At 39.5% G+C, this 20,846-nt stretch overlaps 1 protein-coding gene across 1 annotated transcript in view; it reads right to left on the bottom strand.

Moving 5' to 3' along the window:
* LOC309560456 (T-cell surface glycoprotein CD1b4-like) overlaps positions 1-16,191 on the bottom strand; it is a gene marked incomplete at its 3' end in the record, with an annotated part of 37,746 nt that extends 21,555 nt beyond the window's left edge. The window contains exons 1-3 of the mRNA XM_082264090.1: positions 16,058-16,191; positions 5,829-6,086; positions 1,364-1,642 (exon numbers count right to left, since the gene is read on the bottom strand). Coding sequence (XP_082120216.1) covers positions 1,364-1,642; positions 5,829-6,086; positions 16,058-16,121 — 601 coding nt within the window. The 5' untranslated portion in view covers positions 16,122-16,191. The remainder of the gene's footprint in view (positions 1-1,363; positions 1,643-5,828; positions 6,087-16,057) is intronic.
* Between the last annotated feature and the right edge of the window lie 4,655 nt (positions 16,192-20,846).

Below are 20,846 nucleotides of genomic sequence, written 5' to 3'. Positions count from 1 at the left end.
AACAACTGAAGTTCTTGTGGCAAATTTGTTGTTATGTGATGCTCTAGAATCCTGCTGCCCATCCTGTGGCCCTTTGGTATAAGATATGCGGTCCTTGGGCCCCAGCAGTGTGTGGTGGGAACATCGATTAGGGTAATAGCATTCATCTCTACTAGCTTCATGCAATATGTTCCCAGTTTAGTATGTTCTCCTGAAGCATATCACCAGCCAACAATGTATCCTGTCCACACTCTGACTCTCATTTCCTCTATTAGGTCTGCAGTTTCTGACAATCTTCAAAAGCATTAATGATCTTGGACTCAGGCTGTATACCCTATACACAGAAATTCCATGTTTGAGGCATACATCCCTGAACACATATGGTCTTGAACATGAGTACTATTCGGAATGGTGTACATCCATTGTGCATATCAGTCTTTGATTGTTTTGGACTACAGTGTGCCGTTTTTTTTTTTTTTTTTTAACCCTTGCATAATGTCTATATACTGTAAGAACAGCAAAGAATTCCCCTAGGGGTGGGACTTTATAGGCACAAATTTTGAAGTTTTGAAAAAACAGATCATAAATATACAAAAGAATTTTATTCAATACAAAAAGTAAAGTAAAGTACAACAATAGTTGTTCATAAGTTAAAATCAAACAATGCAAGCAATAATGTGTGTGTGATGGAAAAACCTCAACCAACAGGACCAGGCTATCCGACGCGTTTCGAGGTTTTTATGACCTCTTCGTCAGGGATGATACTGGAATCCTATCTGTAAGTGTTGAAAAGAGCATGTATAATATATACCATTTTGGTATATATTATACATGCTCTTTTCAACACTTACAGATAGGATTCCCGTATCAACCCTGACGAAGAGGTCATAAAAACCTCGAAACGCGTCGGATAGCCTGGTCCTGTTGGTTGAGGTTTTTCCATCACACACACATTATTGCTTGCATTGTTTGATTTTAACTTATGAACAACTATTGTTGTACTTTACTTTACTTTTTGTATTGAATAAAATTCTTTTGTATATTTATGATCTGTTTTTTCAAAACTTCAAAATTTGTGCCTATAAAGTCCCACCCCTAGGGGAATTCTTTGCTGTATTATGCTTTTTGGGATGTGGCACATCTAATAGAGGCTCATAGCAGGAACACACACAGTATATACTGTAAGAACAAGTTCTTCTATTTTACATAATGTAGCAAGGGCAGTTGTTTAGGGCTTAGCTATAATGACCCATTATGGAATATTCGGTCCCGCAGAGAGAATCTTTTGCTCCCCAAATAAAAGGTTGGGTAAAGAGTCCTACGCAAAGGCTGATATAAAAATGCACACACACCCCATAAATGTCTATTATATTACCGTACTCACTCTTCCTTGAAAAGGCTTCCTTTCCCGCTGTGGAAAAAACTTCATTCAGTGATTTGCACATGATATTCACGTGTGTTTCAATTTGATTCAGTAAAGCTGTGGCTTTCTCCATCAATTTCTGTACTCTCTGGGAGTAGAAAGAGCTCCCAGCAACCCACATTCTCTCTGTGACATTTAGGTAGAATAGATCTTCACCATCTCTACTCACTTTGAAAGTGAGACCCGTGGTGTTGTCCGTAGATGAGGAACATCCTATCCAGCACTGGATTGTGAAGGGATCTGTAGTGGATAGATTTTCAGTTAACTTTAAATAATGATATTTTAGGCTCTCTTGATTTCATGCATTGGTGTTAATATATACATTGAGGGCAGTCTCAAAACAGAATTAGAGAGGCCCATAAACTCTATATTAAAGCAGGACTTTACAGATAACTTCATAAAAAATAATGTTCTTTAGTAAGGGACATACATTCCACATTTATATTTATGCTTTTAAAATTATAATGTGCCATAAATTGCCCCCAGCATTGCTCCTGTTTCTTCTTGCCATTTTGCTGAAGCCCAGAACCCCTGAGCAGCAGTAAACCTTTAGGCTGTCAACGGATAGGTCTCCAGTGGCTCATCTTTTTGGCCAAAAATGGATAGCTGAGCACATGCAGAGCAGGGTAAGACAGTGTTTTACTGGATTTTAAACAATATAGGCATTTATTTTTTGTTTTACATGTAGTATCTATACCTGCAAAAGGAGCCAGCCTGAAGTGATCTAGCAGGACTTCTGACTAAAGTTTCACCAGGGCTGCATTCGGGAGAATTATACCCCGATCTTTTTTATTTGCCTTTTTATTTGCCTTTTGTTGTGTTTGACTTTTACCTGCATGAACTTTTGTATATATTTTTGCCCAATTGGGAATAAAAAATCTTAAGGATATCACACTATTTGGAGCTCCATTTTTTTCATATCTTTTCTGGCGTGAGGGGAGAGGAGACAGAGGGAGACCCTACCACCTTATCCACCTGAAGCAAGCCAAAAAGATATGTTTAGCCTGGACGGCTATACAAGCTTGATAGGTCATGGTGCTATAAGGCACACATGACCCACAACGTCTGGTAAGTGATTGAATCTTACCTTTGTCACAGTGATATTACAAATATCAGGATTATTACTGAGTGGACAGAGTAATCATCGCGCTGAGCACTTGCACTTTTGTTTGGAAGTTTGCACAAAGGACTCACTTTATATTGCACATTTATTGGAATTTTTATTTGGAAATTTGCACTAAGGATTCACTTTATATATACTGGACTTTTTTGAATTTTGGACTTTATATTTTATAATGTTTTATGAAATATGACCTACTAACTTATTATCCTACACATCATATTTGTTATATATTAATTTTATGAAGTTTAATATATTCACTGTTATTGTAACCTTTTTAAAGCAAGCGCTATAGGTAGCCCTAGACTATTTACCTGCATAACATTTCTTATATTCTATAGCAGCTGCTACGAATATACACAATTTTAATATATTTATTCACTAAAGCACATTCACAAATATATATATTATTTAATTCACTTATTTATAAACACGTGGCACGGGGTATATACACCAGTATATTCCTTACATATGTGAACTCTTACCAGTTAAAATAACCCATCCAGTTTAAAATAGAAATGCAAGGCATTCATAAGTGATCACATAACCTGTGTTTTGAGGTGCATAAGGGGCTTAGAGAGCTGAGTGTAGAGACTGCGGGGGGGGGGGGGGAGTTCAGTAGGAGGCAGAGAAGCAGCAATTAACTGATCTTGCCAGTGAAAAGCTGTTCAGGGGGCATGTCAACCCCTGGACACTTACCTGACTCCTGTCACCACTCCAGCACTGTTTTGGCTGCAGTACTACTTCCCTAAGAGCAGTGGGAGCTATTGGCTCTTGCTGCTGTAAGTCAACTTCCTGTGAGTGGGAGGAAGGGGCATGACTTACCAGCCCCAGAGCACACATGCATGTATGCCCCTATAGTGACCCTGTGACGGAACCGCTTGACACCCCGATTAGGTGCTTCCTTCTCCAAACAGTGCCTCCTGCCCTCCAAACCATTTTGAGCAGACCGAGAGCTACTACCAGCCCTTTTTAGACCAAGCTTTGTATACAGACAAGATGTTAGGATAGAACCAAAAGGAAGGACTCTTAATTGAACAGAAATACAGCTTTTTCTACACTTCAAAGGTAGGTTAGTCACTACATGAACAATAAAACTAAAAATTTACATGAAACATCACACAATGGTTTAGATAACGTGGTAGAGCTGACACAACCTAAAAACCTCAAGGAGTAAGTAAAATTTGCCAACAGACAGAAACTAGGTGAATGGGAATTCACACCTAGACATGCTCAAAAACCTCCTCTCCCTTCTTCCCCTGGATTGTGATCTGTTGCTGTTGAGTGACTTCCACTTTCTCACCCTGGGCCTCCGAAACTGCTGCGCATGTGAGGCATAGGTCTGTAGCACTCTGTTCTGATGCCAGCACCAAGATTTCCTCCACTTAAGGCCACTTCAGATCGCTCCCAAAGTCAGGGTCCTTGGACAGCCTCCAGTAAAACAGCCCCAGGCTTCCATAGTTAAAGCCTTCCATTGGGCTTTCGTCCGCTGTTCACCGGCACACTTGGGCTACATACCAGTGAAGGGCTCTGTAGCTCTCACCAGCTGCATCTCTGCCTGGACCAGGCGCTTATCTCAGCTGCCCACTCCTTGTGCTGTTGTTTTCCCATTAACAGTGTTCGCACTTCATACTGTGACCAGTACCTTTTCTGGATGGAGGGGAGAATTTTTTCCCTGGTGGCGCTGCTTACAGGCTAGCATTTTCTTCCAGAATTGCTGGGGGACAGAGTCATACCATCCCACCAGAACCTGCATTGACATTGGTCCCCTGTGCTGTATGCTCTCCAAACCTCCTTCAGAATTCCTCTTCCATGGCAGCTGGTATCTGTACCACCGGACCTTGGATCCCGGTGGTGGTTTGGATGTCCCAGGATGCAGGAAGCATCCCACCGATTGACACAAAATGTGACGGAACCGCATGGCACCCCAATTAGATTCTGCCAATAACAGTGCCTCCTGCCCTCCAAACCATTCCAAGCAGACTGAGAGCCAATACCAGCCCATTTACCCCAAGCACCATACAGATACAAGATGTTGGGATAGAGCTAAAGGAAGGGCTTTTTATTTAACAGAAATACAGCTGTTTATACACTTCAAAAGTAGTACAGTCACCACATGAACAATGAAACAAATTTTTACCCAAAACATCACACAATGGTTTAGATAATAAGGTATGATACAAGGCTATTTCCATCATAAGAACCTCCAAGAGTTAGACAAATTAGCCAACAGACAAAAACAATAAGTGAATAAGAATTTACACCTAGACTGTCCGGCAACAGTATTCAAGAAGACCCAGGGTTGTCCAAATCTCATTAAAGCGGAGGTCCGGCCTCAAATACCTTTTTTAACTAAAAATACCCCTATAATACTAATCCATCCCTTTACAGAACCGCTATTCTCATACTTACAAGGTGTACGGTATTGGATTTTAGTCAAAATCTTACTTTTAAAAACGCTGTCTAGGCGCGGCCATCTTGAATGTGGGCATCTGAAGCCGCAGTGTAATCTGCTGTGTCCTTCTTCCTGATTCCAGGGAGTGTTCTGGGAGTTCTTCCTGATTCCAGCCTTCTGGGAGTGATGACAAACAGCTCCCAGGATGCAATGCAAAGGCGGAAGTGATGTCAGTGGCCGCGGCCACAGAGGGGGAAGAAGGAGGAAGTACAATGAAAAATGCCCTGAAAATAAGGTAAGGGACCCCCAAAAAAAAATGGAAATGCCCAATTGTTGATCAGCATAGCGAGCACTCCAGGAATCACTAAAGTTGCAAAATAGGCCGAAACTCTACTTTAACCAGCTTTCATTTCACATACAGAACATCTGCTTACTGAGTTTCGAGTTGGCAGAGACCATCATGGCTTCCTAGACTGTTAAATGTAATAATGTCCTCTTGCATTATATAACAGGACATCTTCCTAAATGCTTGTAGCTCCCTCAAATGCCAGAGCCCATAGTCAATAGGCAAGAGGCTAGCCTGCATTCCACTCCAAAAGCCGCTCTCCTGGTTGGGTCTGTTACAGACCCAGCTTGTCCAGGAAGGCATCCAGAGGAGGGAGGAGCAGACAGCGCTGGTGGGGGACTGCCAAAGAAGAGGTAAGAAATGGCTCTGCACAATATTTTTTGCAGAGAGCAGGTAAAAAACTATAACCTTTAATATCACCTTAAATAACAGTTGTTGATTCATGGCTGTTAAATGTTTAATGAAAGTCCTATTTCCTTCTTAATAAATATGCCCCTCATATCTTTTTTTGAAACGTGATGTTTTCTTGCAAAATAATCTTAATTTTGTTGAGTAAATCACTTACCTTTATTGCCAACCTGCTTGTTGATTTCATATATATGTAAACGGAAAGAGGAGAAGTATTTGAGAAAAAATACTTTAAATATGCTCCAGTAAACGTCTGTCTGGTTTCCTTTTGACCAGGTCTGCCTGAATGTGAAAAGCTGGGTATCATTCTTGAAGGAGATTATTTGGATGTCTTCCATCTCTAAGGAGCCAAAGTGAGTCAAAACCTGGTCACTAGAGAACAAGTAGGTCTGCAGCCAATTGAGCCTGATTGAGCCTGGGGAGCGGGAGAAGGAAGGTTTTATTATGTGCCACTAATTTCACAAACTAAATAGACATTAGTCTTGTTACCCATCACACTGTTACCCAAGAACTGTTTGGATATTCTGATTTGTAGCATTTATTTAAAAAAACAAATACAAAAATAAAACTATATATACATACTTTATATACAGTATATATAACCAGGATGTCCCATTCAGATCCAGTCATGCATAAGAAATACAAGTCCAAGGCTTGCAGCACTCCACAGAAGTGTTTATTAGTAAAAAAATAAATAATACATATGCAAAAAGAGTTTACAAAATGCAACAGTTTTGGGCCAATACAACCTGCTCTTCCTCAGGCACGAAACGCAAATGATAGCATAGCACTATTAATTCACATTTATACCATATATGGAACAATAGCAGTATCATTGAAATCAAGTTAAACAAATGAATAGAATACAAATAATTACAAAATGAGGAGCAAAAAGTGGATATTCCAAAACCAAATGTGGATGCACCCTGCTCATTATATTATTAGCGGTGTATCCTCAGCAGTTTGGGAATATCCGCCTTTTGCTGTGATTCTCTCATTAGTAAATATTAGTATTCTATTAATTTGTGTTAATTTAACCACTTTACCTCCAGCCACTGTGCTGCTACTACGGCACAGTGGCTCGTTATCGTCCAGAGACGTAGACCTACGTCGCTGGACTCCTCCCCCTGTAGGCGGTGCTTGCGCGCCGCCGGAGGCGCGCTCCCGCTGTTTTCATTCACAGCGGGAGTCGGGCCAGGGGAGGAGCGGCGGCGATCGCCGCCGCTCTTCCCCGATCGTTGGGGAATCTAGTTTGGAGATCCGCCCGCCTGTGTAAACAGAGCGGGCGGATCTCCTAAGTGACAGGGAGTGACAGATCGGAGTGTTCAGCATAGTTGAACATCCGATCTGTCCCTGGCTCACTCAGTCACCTCCCCCCCCCACACGTTAGTAAGCACCAGGCATACATTAACCCCTCCCTCTCCAATAAAATTAACCCCTTCCCTGCCAGTGTCATTTTTACTGTAACAGTGCATATATATAGCACTAATTACTGCAGTAATGTCACTGGTACCCCCAAAAGTGTCAAAAATGTCAGTCAAGGGTCCGATCTGTCCGCCGCAATGTCGCAGTCCCGCAAAAAAAATTGCAGATCGCCGCCATTACTCGTTAAAAAAAAAAACACCAAAAATGACAGAAATCTTTCCCTTAGTTAGTAAACGCAATAACTTTTGCGCAAACCAATCAAAATATGCTTATTGTGATTTTTTTTACCAAACATAGGTAGCAGAAAACAAATTGGCCAAAAATTTAAAAAAAATTAGATTTTTACATATTTTTTGGGAGGAATTTCGTATAAAAAAATGTTAAAAATATTGTTATTTTTTAAAAAAAAACGCTCTTTTTTTGTTTATAGCGCAAAAAGTAAAAATCGCACAGGTGATCAAATACCACAAAAAGAAAGCTCTATTTGTGGCCTGGACGTAAGACAGCAAAATCCTCCGGTGGTAAAGTGGTTAAACAATTATGGCTCCATATAATATTCAATTTTTTCCAAAAAAAAAAAAAAAAACTTCTGTAGTTCTGCAACCTTTGACTTGTATACAAAAAAAAAGACAAATCAGAAAAATTTGGCTGAAGTTTATAGATATATAAAACTCCAAACAAATTTTTCTTATTCTTCTTCAGAAAATGTGCTCAAGAGGAAAACTTTCTCATTCACACTCTACGGAAAAAAAATGTAGCATTATTGTTTGTGACCCCATTGGAGAGGTTTTACTTATTTGCTGTTTGTGACCCCATTGGAGAGGTTTTACTTATTTGCTGTCCCATTGACCATACACGAAGTAGACAGCAATAAAAGCCTGTGCTCTAACCTTTCCCCTCTATGTCAAAAATAATGTCTTTTAATAATGGACATTTTTGACAATTGACCCATTTTTTTATTTGAATTCAAATTTTACATCATTGCAAACAGTCCAATTTAAAGTTTTACTGGCTACTATTTATGTTTCTAAAGCACAATTCATCATATATCATTGTTTTGGTTTCATTTTTCATAAAATGTTGTTTTAATTTTTATTTATTTTATTTTATTTTTTTTTTAGTTTTTGCTGCATTCATTCCAATCCCTTTACCAGGCTATGTTCTAAATCTATGGGGTCAAACTGCACATTAGACATGTGCGGTTTGTTTCATTCTGAATACATTTTCAGACACATTTTTCGTTATTCAGAAATTTGGATATGTCCGAATACCCAAACTGCAGTATAAACAAAGTTTACCGAATGCTCCGAATAACAAAAACGAAATTTGTCTGAATTTTGGAAATTTGAATCAAATTTTACATCGAATTCAGTCGAATTTAAACTGTAAACATATTTCTGAAATCAAAGACTGTGTAAGTTAACCGCTTGCCGACCGCCGCAAGTAGATTTACTGCGGCGGTCAGCCCCTGCCAGGCAGAGTGACGTTAATTAACGTCACTAGCCTGGGAGGGTCTGGGGAGCGAGCGTGCGCCCGCGGAGGCGCGCTCCCGCTCCCGCGCGGTCACGGCCCCCCCCGTGCGTGTGACCAGCGGACCGGATGTCCGCCGGTCACTCGGCGATCGTCGGGGGAGAGGGAGAATGTCAGGCAGCTTGTTTACACAAGCTGCCTGTCATTCTCCTCGGTGTAAAAACACTGATCACACGGTTCTATTATGTAGATCCGTTGATCAGTGTCCTTACAGCTCAAGCCACAGCCAATCACAGTAGAAAGCACGCCCCTAGGGACACACACAGCCCCTCCCTCCCAAATAAAGTTAACCCCTTCACTACCAGTGTATTTTTACAGTAACAGTGCATATGTATAGCACTGATTACTGTAGAAATGTCACTGGTAACCCCAAAAGTGTCAAAAATGTCAGTCAAGGGTCCGATCTGTCCGCCGCAATGTCGCAGTACCGAAAAAAAATCGCAGATCGCCGCCATTACGCGTTAAAAAAAAAACAACAAAAATGACAAAAATCTTTCCCTTTGTTAGTAAACGCGATAACTTTTGCGCAAACCAATAAAAATACGCTTTTTGCGATTTTTTTTACCAAACATAGGTAGGATAAAACAAATTGGCCAAAAATGTTAAAAAATTTTGATTTTTACATTTTTTTGGGGGGGAATTTCATATAAAAAAATGTGAAAATATTGCTATTTTTGCAAAATTGTCGCTCTTTTTTTGTTTATAGCGCGTGATCAAAAAATCGCACAGGTGATCAAATACCACCAAAAGAAAGCTCTGTTTGTGGGAAAAAAAGGACGCCAAATTTGTTTAGGTACAGCGTCACACGACTGCGCAATTGTCCGTTAAAGTCACGCAGTGCCGAATCGCAAAATACCCCCTGGTCTTTTAGCAGGAAAATCCTCCGGGGCTTAAGTGGTTATTAGAGTACCATTTCAAAATAATTCTGTTTTTGTTAACCTAAAGATGATTTAAAGAGTCATTGTATTCATTTGATGAAGATTTTTCTTTTGTTTGTTCACTTTGGTGCATTTGAATCGAAGAAAAAAAAATCTAAAGTTTTTGATTCGACTGATTTAAAATGTATTGATTTGAACGTTTCGAATTGAAAAAAATCAGTACATTCAAAGAAAATTAGAAAAAGACATAAAACGAATTCCATATGCGAATTCCGAATAGGTGTAAAACAATAAATTAATACCCGCGCTGTGATGAATAAATATTAGTGAATTATAAAATTATATATGTATCTATCTAACCTGAAGCTGCTGCTCACCAAGTAAAAAACCGGGGAAGACTAAAAGACAAATAGGCAGCGCTAGCAGGTAAAATCTGTAAATAAGTGCTGAATGGTAAAAAAATAAGGTATGATGTGATGAAAATTGTACTAAAAATTAAGTGCATATAATTCAATTATGAATGCATAAAATACTACAACGAATATGGTTAAATGTATGCACAAATCAGAAAATTCATAAAGTGCAACAAAAAAAATATAATCCAGTGTCCAAAAATTTTAAATAAAGTGCAAAATGTGTTTAAGGTGCAGTCCAAATTTATATTCTTCCAAAGAAGTTTATGGTGCAAAAAAGTGCTCAAAGTCCAAATAAAGTGCCCAAGTGCTCTTCAAAGAAAGTCCCCCTATGGGGATGCACTCACCAAATTTGGGATGTAAATGAGCCTTAAATATATATAATATTCCGCTTAGAAAGTCGGGGCAGCCACACGGAGATTAAAGGTTTCCCTTGTCCGGATGGATGGATGGCTGCAATCCTTTACTATGGGCTCCTTATTAGTTCCTCTCCACTCTCTCCCAAATGATGTGATCAGAAAGAAGGAAAGAAGCCAAACATCGTGAAGCCCGTAATATATTTATTATAAGTTTTAAAAAGTAATGGTACTCACAAAAGTAAGGTATGGTTAGGCATTAATCGGTAAAAACAGCGATGTCCTTCTCTTCCATGTCCGCTGCCGGCGTGCGGTTCACGGTGTTTAACAGGAAATGACGCTGTAGCGTACCACTGCCCAGAAGTGCGTCGACGCGTTTCGCCCGCCTTGTGGGCGTTATCAAAGACATCACTTCCGGTAAAGCGGCTCGCATTTATACTTATCATGCTCCGCTTGTAGCCAATCGGCCAGAAAGGGGGGTGGAACAAATTCAGTGTTTACTTCCTGCCCATGTTTATCCCAAGCGTGTCCCCACAGGGCTAAACTGTGGGGACACTGGTACTCTGCAGCCCCGGGGTCTTAATATAGATTTAGATCTAAATTGTTTTTTGTCTAATTGGTGACACCCCTTTCTTTTCTTCCTTTTTCCCTTTCTTTTTCCTGTAATTCGATTGAAAAATATTTTTATTTTTTTATTTATAATTTATTTTTTATTTTTTATTTTTATTTATTTATTTTTTATTTTTATTTTATTTTATTTTTTTAATTTTATTTTTATTTTTATTTTCTTATTTTTTATTTTATTTTATTTTATTTTTATTTTATTTTTATTATTTTTTATTAATTATTTTATTATTTTTTATTTTTTTATTTTATTTTATTTTATATATTTTTTTATATTTTAATTTTTTATATTTTATTTTTTATTTTTTATTTTTTATTGTATTTATTTTTTATTATTTAATTATTATTTATTAGTATTTTCTTTATAATAAAAATTAATAATTTTTCTCTTAATGACCACTTTATATTTATAGGATATAATAATTTTTAACAATTTTTAAAGATTTTTATAAATAATACATTCTGAGGAATATTTGATGTTTTAAAATCAATTGCTCATGTTAAAGATGAATTGCAATGGAGAAATACTATAGACTAATGATATAAAACATACTATAAATTAGGTAATCTAGTGATATTAATATCCCATTGCTATTTATCATAAGATAATGTTAATTGTATAATATGTTTTTAAATAAATTTAATGTATATGTTGGTTACTGAATCAGTAACAGGAAATGAGGTGGTGGCATAAATGATCGCTTTATGGGTCTGATGGCATAAATAAAATAATATTATAGACATATATCTTTGCGGAATAGAAAATTGTCCACGGACGTAATGGCCAGTTTAGCCCTGTGGGGACACGCTTGGGATAAACATGGGCAGGAAGTAAACACTGAATTTGTTCCACCCCCCTTTCTGGCCGATTGGCTACAAGCGGAGCATGATAAGTATAAATGCGAGCCGCTTTACCGGAAGTGATGTCTTTGATAACGCCCACAAGGCGGGCGAAACGCGTCGACGCACTTCCGGGCAGTGGTACGCTACAGCGTCATTTCCTGTTAACCACCGTGAACCGCACGCCGGCAGCGGACACGGAAGAGAAGGACATCGCTGTTTTTACCGATTAATGCCTAACCATACCTTACTTTTGTGAGTACCATTACTTTTTAAAACTTATAATAAATATATTACGGGCTTCACGATGTTTGGCTTCTTTCCTTCTTTCTGATCACATCATTTGGGAGAGAGTGGAGAGGAACTAATAAGGAGCCCATAGTAAAGGATTGCAGCCATCCATCCATCCGGACAAGGGAAACCTTTAATCTCCGTGTGGCTGCCCCGACTTTCTAAGCGGAATATTATATATATTTAAGGCTCATTTACATCCCAAATTTGGTGAGTGCATCCCCATAGGGGGACTTTCTTTGAAGAGCACTTGGGCACTTTATTTGGACTTTGAGCACTTTTTTGCACCATAAACTTCTTTGGAAGAATATAAATTTGGACTGCACCTTAAACACATTTTGCACTTTATTTAAAATTTTTGGACACTGGATTATATTTTTTTTGTTGCACTTTATGAATTTTCTGATTTGTGCATACATTTAACCATATTCGTTGTAGTATTTTATGCATTCATAATTGAATTATATGCACTTAATTTTTAGTACAATTTTCATCACATCATACCTTATTTTTTTACCATTCAGCACTTATTTACAGATTTTACCTGCTAGCGCTGCCTATTTGTCTTTTAGAATTCCGAATAGGAATTGCATGAATCAATGGAATTTACCTAAACAAAATAAGTAAAATAATGAATCTAAACGAAACGTAACACATTTTTTTGCACATGTCTACTGCACGCATGTGAACATCAGATCAAGAAGCTAGTGGAGAGTTACAGTGCCTTGCGAAAGTATTCGGCCCCCTTGAACTTTGCGACCTTTTGCCACATTTCAGGATTCAAACATAAAGAAACTGTAATAAACTGTAATTTTTGTAAATAAACTGTAATTTTTTGTGAAGAATCAACAACAAGTGGGACACAATCATGAAGTGGAACGAAATTTATTGGATATTTCAAACTTTTTTAACAAATAAAAAACTGAAAACTTGGGCGTGCAAAATTCCTCAACCCCCTTAAGTTAAAACTTTGTAGCGCCACCTTTTGCTGTGATTACAGCTGTAAGTCGCTTGGGGTATGTCTCTATCAGTTTTGCACATCAAGAGACTGAGATTTTTGCCCATTCATCCATGCAAAACAGCTTGAGCTCAGCGAGGTTGGATGGAGAGCGTTTGTGAACAGCAGTTTTCAGTTCTTTCCACATATTCTTGAGTGGATTCAGGTCTGGACTTTGACTTGGCCATTCTAACACCTGGATATGTTTATTTGTGAACCATTCCATTGTAGATTTTGCTTTATGTTTTGGATCATTGTCTTGTTGGAAGACAAATCTCCGTCCCAGTCTCAGGTCTTTTGCAGACTCCATCAGGTTTTCTTCCAGAATGGTCCTGTATTTGGCTCCATCCATCTTCCCATCAATTTTAACCATCTTCCCTGTCCCTGCTGAAGAAAAGCAGGCCCAAACCATGATGCTGCCACCCCTATGTTTGACAGTGGGGATGGTGTGTTCAGGGTGATGAGCTGTGTTGCTTTTACGCCAAACATAACGTTTTGCATTGTTGCCAAAAAGTTCGATTTTGGTTTCATCTGACCAGAGCACCTTCTTCCACATGTTTGGTGTCTCCCAGGTGGCTTGTGGCAAACTTTAAACAACACTTTTTATGGATATCTTTAAGAAATGGCTTTCTTCTTGCCACTCTTCCATAAAGGCCAGATTTGTGCAGTATACGACTGATTGTTGTCCTATGGACAGAGTCTCCCACCTCAGCTGTAGATCTCTGCAGTTCATCCAGAGTGATCATGGGCCTCTTGGCTGCATCTCTGATCAGTCTTCTCCTTGTATGAGCTGAAAGTTTAGAGGGACGGCCAGGTCTTCGTAGATTTGCAGTGGTCTGATACTCCTTCCATTTCAATATTATCGCTTGCACAGTGCTCCTTGGGATGTTTAAAGCTTGGGAAATCTTTTTGTATCCAAATCCGGCTTTAAACTTCTCCACAACAGTATCTCAGACCTGCCTGGTGTGTTCCTTGTTCTTCGTGATGCTCTCTGCACTTTAAACTGACCTCTGAGACTATCACAGTGCAGGTGCATTTATAAGGAGACTTGATTACACACAGGTGGATTCTATTTATCATCATTAGTCATTTAGGTCAACATTGGATCATTCAGAGATCCTCACTGAACTTCTGGAGAGAGTTTGCTGCACTGAAAGTAAAGGGGATGAATAATTTCGCACGCCAATTTTTCAGTTTTTTATTTGTTAACAAAGTTTGAAATATCCAATACATTTCGTTCCACTTCATGATTGTGTCCCACTTGTTGTTGATTCTTCACAAAAAATTACAGTTTTATATCTTTATGTTTGAAGCCTGAAATGTGGCAAAAGGTCGCAAAGTTCAAGGGGGCTGAATACTTTCGCAAGGCACTGTATAAACAATGCTGTTGGACATCAATACAGCGGAAATTAATTATAAGTGTATTTCTAGGTGGTATAATACTCCGGATAAAATTTGGAGGTATCAGCCTGGGAGCTCACAAAACTGCCGGCGGGGTTGTAAGGAAGTAGGCTCAATGGCACATATATGGTGGTAGTGCCCGAAAATTAAAAAAATTTGGAGGGAAGTGATAGCCTTAATTAAAAAAAAAAAGTAAATATAGAGATCCCAGAAGATCCATGGGTTTGTTTATTCCACGGCACAAAAAGCTCAGTAAAACAATATAAAAAAAACATTAATTCCACATTTATTGAATGCAGCGAAAGGATTAATACCTTTGAATTGGCAAAAAGAAGACGCCCCCTCAGGAGGGGATTTGATTAGGAGGGTTGAAAGAATGAGAAACCTGGAATCTTTAAGGAGTAGTGGGGAAGAAGAAAAAGGAGAGTGGGAGGACATCTGGGAGGATTGGGGAGTGTTTAAAAGAACAAGGGATTATACTGCCTTGGGGGGAGGGGGGACATTTTAATATTTAGGGGGGGAGGGGGGGGAGCTTCATCTGGTTAGTGAAGATGGGGGCAAAATGAGAAGGAAACTTTGCCTAGTTTTGGATAGAGAGAGATTAAATCACATGGCAATGTAATTTTTCCTGTCAATGACTCTTGATGAGGGTTCCCCCAACATCCTTTTTAAAGATGCAACTGGAAGTGAGGGTAAGGTGTCCCCATTAGAACTCATGTTGGATATTTATTGTAGATGTCATTATACTGTATAGTTTGGCTTTGTTGTATAACCCCATTATTGTATACTAATATATATAATCAGGCTTTATGCACACAGCCTTGGGAGGGTATACTGCAGGCATAGGGTATAAATAGCTAACATAAGCGAAACATAAGTTTAGCATAATTAATGGGTTTATGCTGCTATACAAAGAATTTAAACTGAAGCTTTAGGCATGCAATGCTGGAAACAGACTGTTTGTGTCTAGGGTTGTACGCCTGCGTGGAAGGCAAAATTTATGTAAGTGCTGGTGAAAAGCTTCAATACAGCTATTCATTGCAATGAGAGGCTGTATGCTGTACGCTGCACCTGTGGCCCTTATGCCAGCTTCTTAAGCCCCATACACACGTACCGATTGCCGGCCGTAAATATTCGGCCGACGACCGATCGGCCGATTGTAGGCTTGTTAGTATGATGCTGCTGACAGCCGACAGTGCATTTTCGGCCGAACAGAATCTGTCGTGCAGGCATTAAAATTTTTGTTGACCAACACCAGAACGGCCGATTGTTCGCCAGTCAGTACAGATTTCGGCCGACAGACAGCAGATTTGCAAGACTGGGCATGCTCAGAAAAGAAAAAAGACAAGGAAAGTTAACCATCACATGACATCACTTCTGCAGTCGGCTGTTGTTGGCCGATAAAATTCGTGTGCAGTCTTTTGCAGTTTTCAACAGACACGACAGCCCTGGACAAAAGACGGCCGATCGTTCGGCCGACGATCGGTACGTGTGTACGGGGCTTTACACTCCATGCAGGTTGCGATGACCATGTGCATGAAGCTTTACATACTGTAGACCCGGGCTCTTTAAACTAGCTCAACCCCAATCAGACATCACTAAACTAAAATACCTGGGTAAACTGCACTTACCTGTAGCTGTAAACCTCAGGAATAAGTGGATGGATAAAGTCAGGAATGGCAGAAGTGCTTTCATCGTCCTTCTTCTAAAAAGCCACAAGACAATAACTAGATGAAATAGGAAGAGGAAGAAACAGGCAACATAAGAAGATGACATATATATGCCCAGAAACAAAAATCCTAGTATTTAATCTATGAGTAAGCAATTGGGTAGGCGAGAAGGTCTGTATTTATACATAAAGCTGTCCAAGATTTTTTTTTTAGAACAATTCAACTCTTTTTTTACTGTCTTTACCTCATTTTCACCATTTAGATTATATATTATTAGAAGAATCACAATGGACACACACACACACACCAAAAAAACACATTTGAGTTTTTGGAAAAATTTCATAGGAATTATTTTAGTAACTTAACCACTTCTGGACCAGAAGGTTTTGCCCCCTTAATGACCGAGGCGTGTTTTGCGATTTAGTACTACGTTAATTTAACGGACAATTGCGCGGTTGTGCAATGCTGTACCCCCAAAAAATGGATGACTTTTTTTTCCCCCACAAAGAGAGCTTTCTTTTGGTGGTATTTGATCACCTGTGTGATTTTTATTTATTGCGCTATATACAAACAAAGAGCGACAATTCTGAAAAAAAAAAAAAAAAAAACTGTATTTTTCACTTTCTGCGATACAATATTCCCAATAAAAAAAATTTAAAATCAAAATTTTTCATCCTTTTAGGCCAATTTATGTTCTGCTACATATTTTTGGTAAAAAAAAAAAAATCGCAATAAGCGTATTTTGATTGGTTTACACAAAAGTTATCACATATACAAACTAGGAGACAGATTTCTGCGATTTTTAGCGGGACTGCGACATTGCGGCGGACAAATCTGACCCCTAACTGACATTTTTGACACTTTTGGGGGGATCAGTGACATTACTACAGTAATCAGTGCTAAAAATATGCACTGTCAGAGAAATGACACTGGCAGAGAAGGGGTTAACCCATGAGGCGATCAAAGGGTTAAGTGTGCACCTAGGGGGTGTTTTCTAACTGTATGGGGGAGGGACTTGTGTAATCAACACAGAGATCTGTGATCCTAAATAAAAGGATCACAGGCACTCTGTGTTCATTCCAGAGAGAACAACGGTCTGCTGTGTTTACAACAGCAGACAGTCGTTCTCCCGCCATGGGTGCCCGACGGCAATCGCAGTCACCGCCCCCCATGGATCGGCTTCCCCACTGCCTAATGGGGACCCAGGAGCGCTCCCGCAAACCGCTGTACAGGTACGGCAGTTCACGCAGCCAAGCCAGCCTTCCTCAGTATATCTGGGGCGGGCGGTCAGCAAGTGGTTAAAGGATAAGTTCACCTTTTTTTAAAAAAAAGAATAAATGCACATTTTTTTGCAGGTAAAAAAAAAATGTGCATTTTTTTTTTTTTTTATTGGGAGCCTGGATAGCATTGCATCCAGAATCAGCAGATTGGGGGGGCAATGCAGGGCTTTTGAAGACTCTGTGTGTAAGCTGTCTGACTATACATTGTACATTGCACGGCCAAGTAGTTACACATTAACAGGAAGCATCGATGAACTACCACACTGCTCAACAGCACCATGGTCGTTTATTGAGAACCACAAGCTGACAGCCACAAAGGCTGCCGGACCTTGTTGTTTTCTATTCACAGAACTCTGTAAATGAATGATCTGGATGGGCGGGTGGAGCCCTAAAGGGCCACGTTCTGTGCAGATTGTGAAAGAGAGCGGAGGGAAAGATCCCCCACTCCCTTTCATCATGGAGAGTTGGGGGGTGTGGGGGTCGGTGGATTGGTAACATGTTACATGTTACACCCTGAATATGGGTGTGTAGCACTGTCCCAGTAGTGCTGTGCACGGTTTGCTGTGACACTTCATTACCACGTCACTTTGGAAGCACTGGTCACTTTATGTGACCCTGTCATCTGCACTGCTCCGCACTATTGGCACTTTTGAAGAATTCAGATTCATTTTATTTTACACTGATCCAACAAGAACTGTTTTTGCACATAATGAACTTTGCACTATTTTATCAGTAGTGGTTATATTTATTCAGCACTATTGGCACTTTATAGGAGGTTACCATATACCGGCACTTGTCAAGTTAAATTTGGCACTATTGGTTAATATTGCATTTATATTAAAAAAGAATAGCGCACACATGCAAAAGAAATGACTATCAAATATGAAGACAATCCATAAATAAAAATGGGGATTTGGTCCCACCATATGGCCATATCGTGCTCAAGCCCACCACTACGTCAAAGTACCCCATTGTCAGTGGGTCCTACACTATCCAGAAAAAAGGGTGAATCCAGCCTCTCTAACCCTTGGAGACAACACTCCTTGCTGGGAGAGATGTGCTAATGCCCTACAAGGGACTCCTCCTATATCTACTTGATAGTGGACACTGATAGAGTACAGGTGTGTGTGGGGGGTGGGGTGGGGTGCTCAACCTCAGAAGTCTGGTCAGACCGAATACATAATAAACAAGCAAAAAGTTGGGGGGGAGCAAACCCTGAACATGTATTTCTAAAGCTGGTGCAGCTATGAACCAAGCGACATGCATATTAAAAAAGAATAGCGCACACATGCAAAAGAAATGACTATCAAATATGAAGACAATCCATAAATAAAATGGGGATTTAGTCCCACCATATGGCCATATCGTGCTCAAGCCCACCACTGCGTCAAAGTACCCCATTGTCAGTGGGTCCTACACTATCCATAAAAAAGGATGAATCCAGCCTCTCTAACCCTTGGTTTCATTATATTTCAATATATCAATATTTCATTTATGTATATGTGATTTTCATTCACACATTGGGCACATTACACACACATATATATATATATATATATATATATATATATATATATATATATATATATATATATATTTTTATAAATGCAGAAAATCTTGCGCTAAAAATGTTCACACTCTTTTGAAAAAACTAAATTCCAAATGTGTGCAAAAATGTGTGTGTATATGTATATATATATATATATATATATATATATATATATATATATATATATATATATGTGTGTGTGTGTGCCGCAACTTAAATGAACCAGTAATAAAAATTAGTGAAAGAAAAACATAACACTAGTTGATGAAAACAATCCTCCTGAATAAATCAAATAATGGTGCATCAATCTACTGTGCCCAAAATATAGTCCACAATATAAATGATGAATATAAATCCAAAAATCAAAGTATACTGTGTATAAGGAATGAAAAAACGTGAGTCCAAAAAATAAATAAAGTCCAAAAAATAACTTCTTTCACTAATTTTTATTATATGTTTTTTGTTCACACACCGTTTATCAATATTATCTATTGTTCAATACTATTTATTTTTATGTATATACACATTGGATTTTGATTTATTTTTGAATTGTTTGGAGATCACAATATGGGTTTATGATATTTTTGCGCAGCATTTTTTATTATATATTGCTGTATGATGACTTATTGGGCCTTCTCTGATTACCAGCATACTAGGGACAGTTTACACATCCATCCTTACTCCCAATGGCTCGTTACTCAATAAACAGTCCAGGGGTTTAGTGTTTTTGTATTTATTGTGGAACTTGGATGGCAGAAGGGAATAGTGGGATACTCCAACTTGAACTATTTACAGTAGCACACTGCTTTAACCATACACACAGACTCACTGCTTTAACCATAATGCTATTTGTAAGAAACACACTTGATGAACTACATTATCTTCAGGACACTCTCTAGCATCCCCTTTACTGACCTCAGAACAGGCTCCTTGACACAGATCTGTACTCACTATATGCAGAATCATATCCTTTCCAGTGTCTCCCTTCCAGTCAGCTCTGCAGGACTTCTGGGTTCAGTTCCTATCTGACTATCAGGCCCTCAGGTCGACCACCTGGGGCCACATGGTAACTTATACAGAGGAGGGGCATCCACCCCCTCCCTCTGGGACCCCGCTCTACAGCTGAAAGATCCCGAGCACATGTGCCCTTGGCAATTATACAGTATCCCAGCATGCATTGAGGCACTTTCCTCTGCCAATCACCAGGGCTGTGCTAAATGCCTGTGCACTCATTTGTCAGGTTTCCTCCTATTGTCCAATATGCCTCCCTTTTGGACCAGCCAACAGGCTGATGGAAATTATCAACTCCCTAGTGCACCCGAACCAGGTGGGATTCGTTCCTGGTACACAGGCTCCTGACACCACGAGATGAGACATTAATCTTTTCCCGTTCAACCGGGTGCACTGGGGATTTCTAAAAGAGGTCCTCACTAAACTTGGCATCACTGGTTGGTTCCAAAATGCAATCCTATCTCTATACACTAACCCCTCAGTGTGCGTCTTTACAGGTGGAGCACTATCAACCTCTTTCCAGATTTCTTTTTTTTTTACTATGTTTTTTATTGTTTTAATTAAAGCAGAGTTCCAGCCTCGAAAACTATTTTTCAATAAAAATACCCCCAGGACAGTCAGGGCTAGTACATTCCACAATGGATAGCCTCTGAACTGTCCCGGGTCACACTTACCTTTTAGAAGAAATACTTACCTTGAAAATGTCTTGTCCAGCACTGCCATCTCAGGTGTGGGCAGCTGAAGCCAGCGCGTCCTCTTCGGCGTCCTCTTCCGTGTCCTCTTCAGTCCCACAATGCCCTGTACCGGCCCCGCTCGTCACTTCCGGGGCAGGCCCGTCATCCCTGCACAGCTTCTGGGCATGCCCAGAAGCTGTTTAGCAGGGAATGACGTGCCTGCCCCGGAACTGACG

The sequence above is a fragment of the Pelophylax lessonae genome, assembly GCF_965119305.1.
Source record: "Pelophylax lessonae genome assembly, chromosome: 7".
Classification (NCBI taxonomy): domain Eukaryota; kingdom Metazoa; phylum Chordata; class Amphibia; order Anura; family Ranidae; genus Pelophylax; species Pelophylax lessonae.
This window is presented reverse-complemented; position numbering and strand designations above follow the sequence as displayed.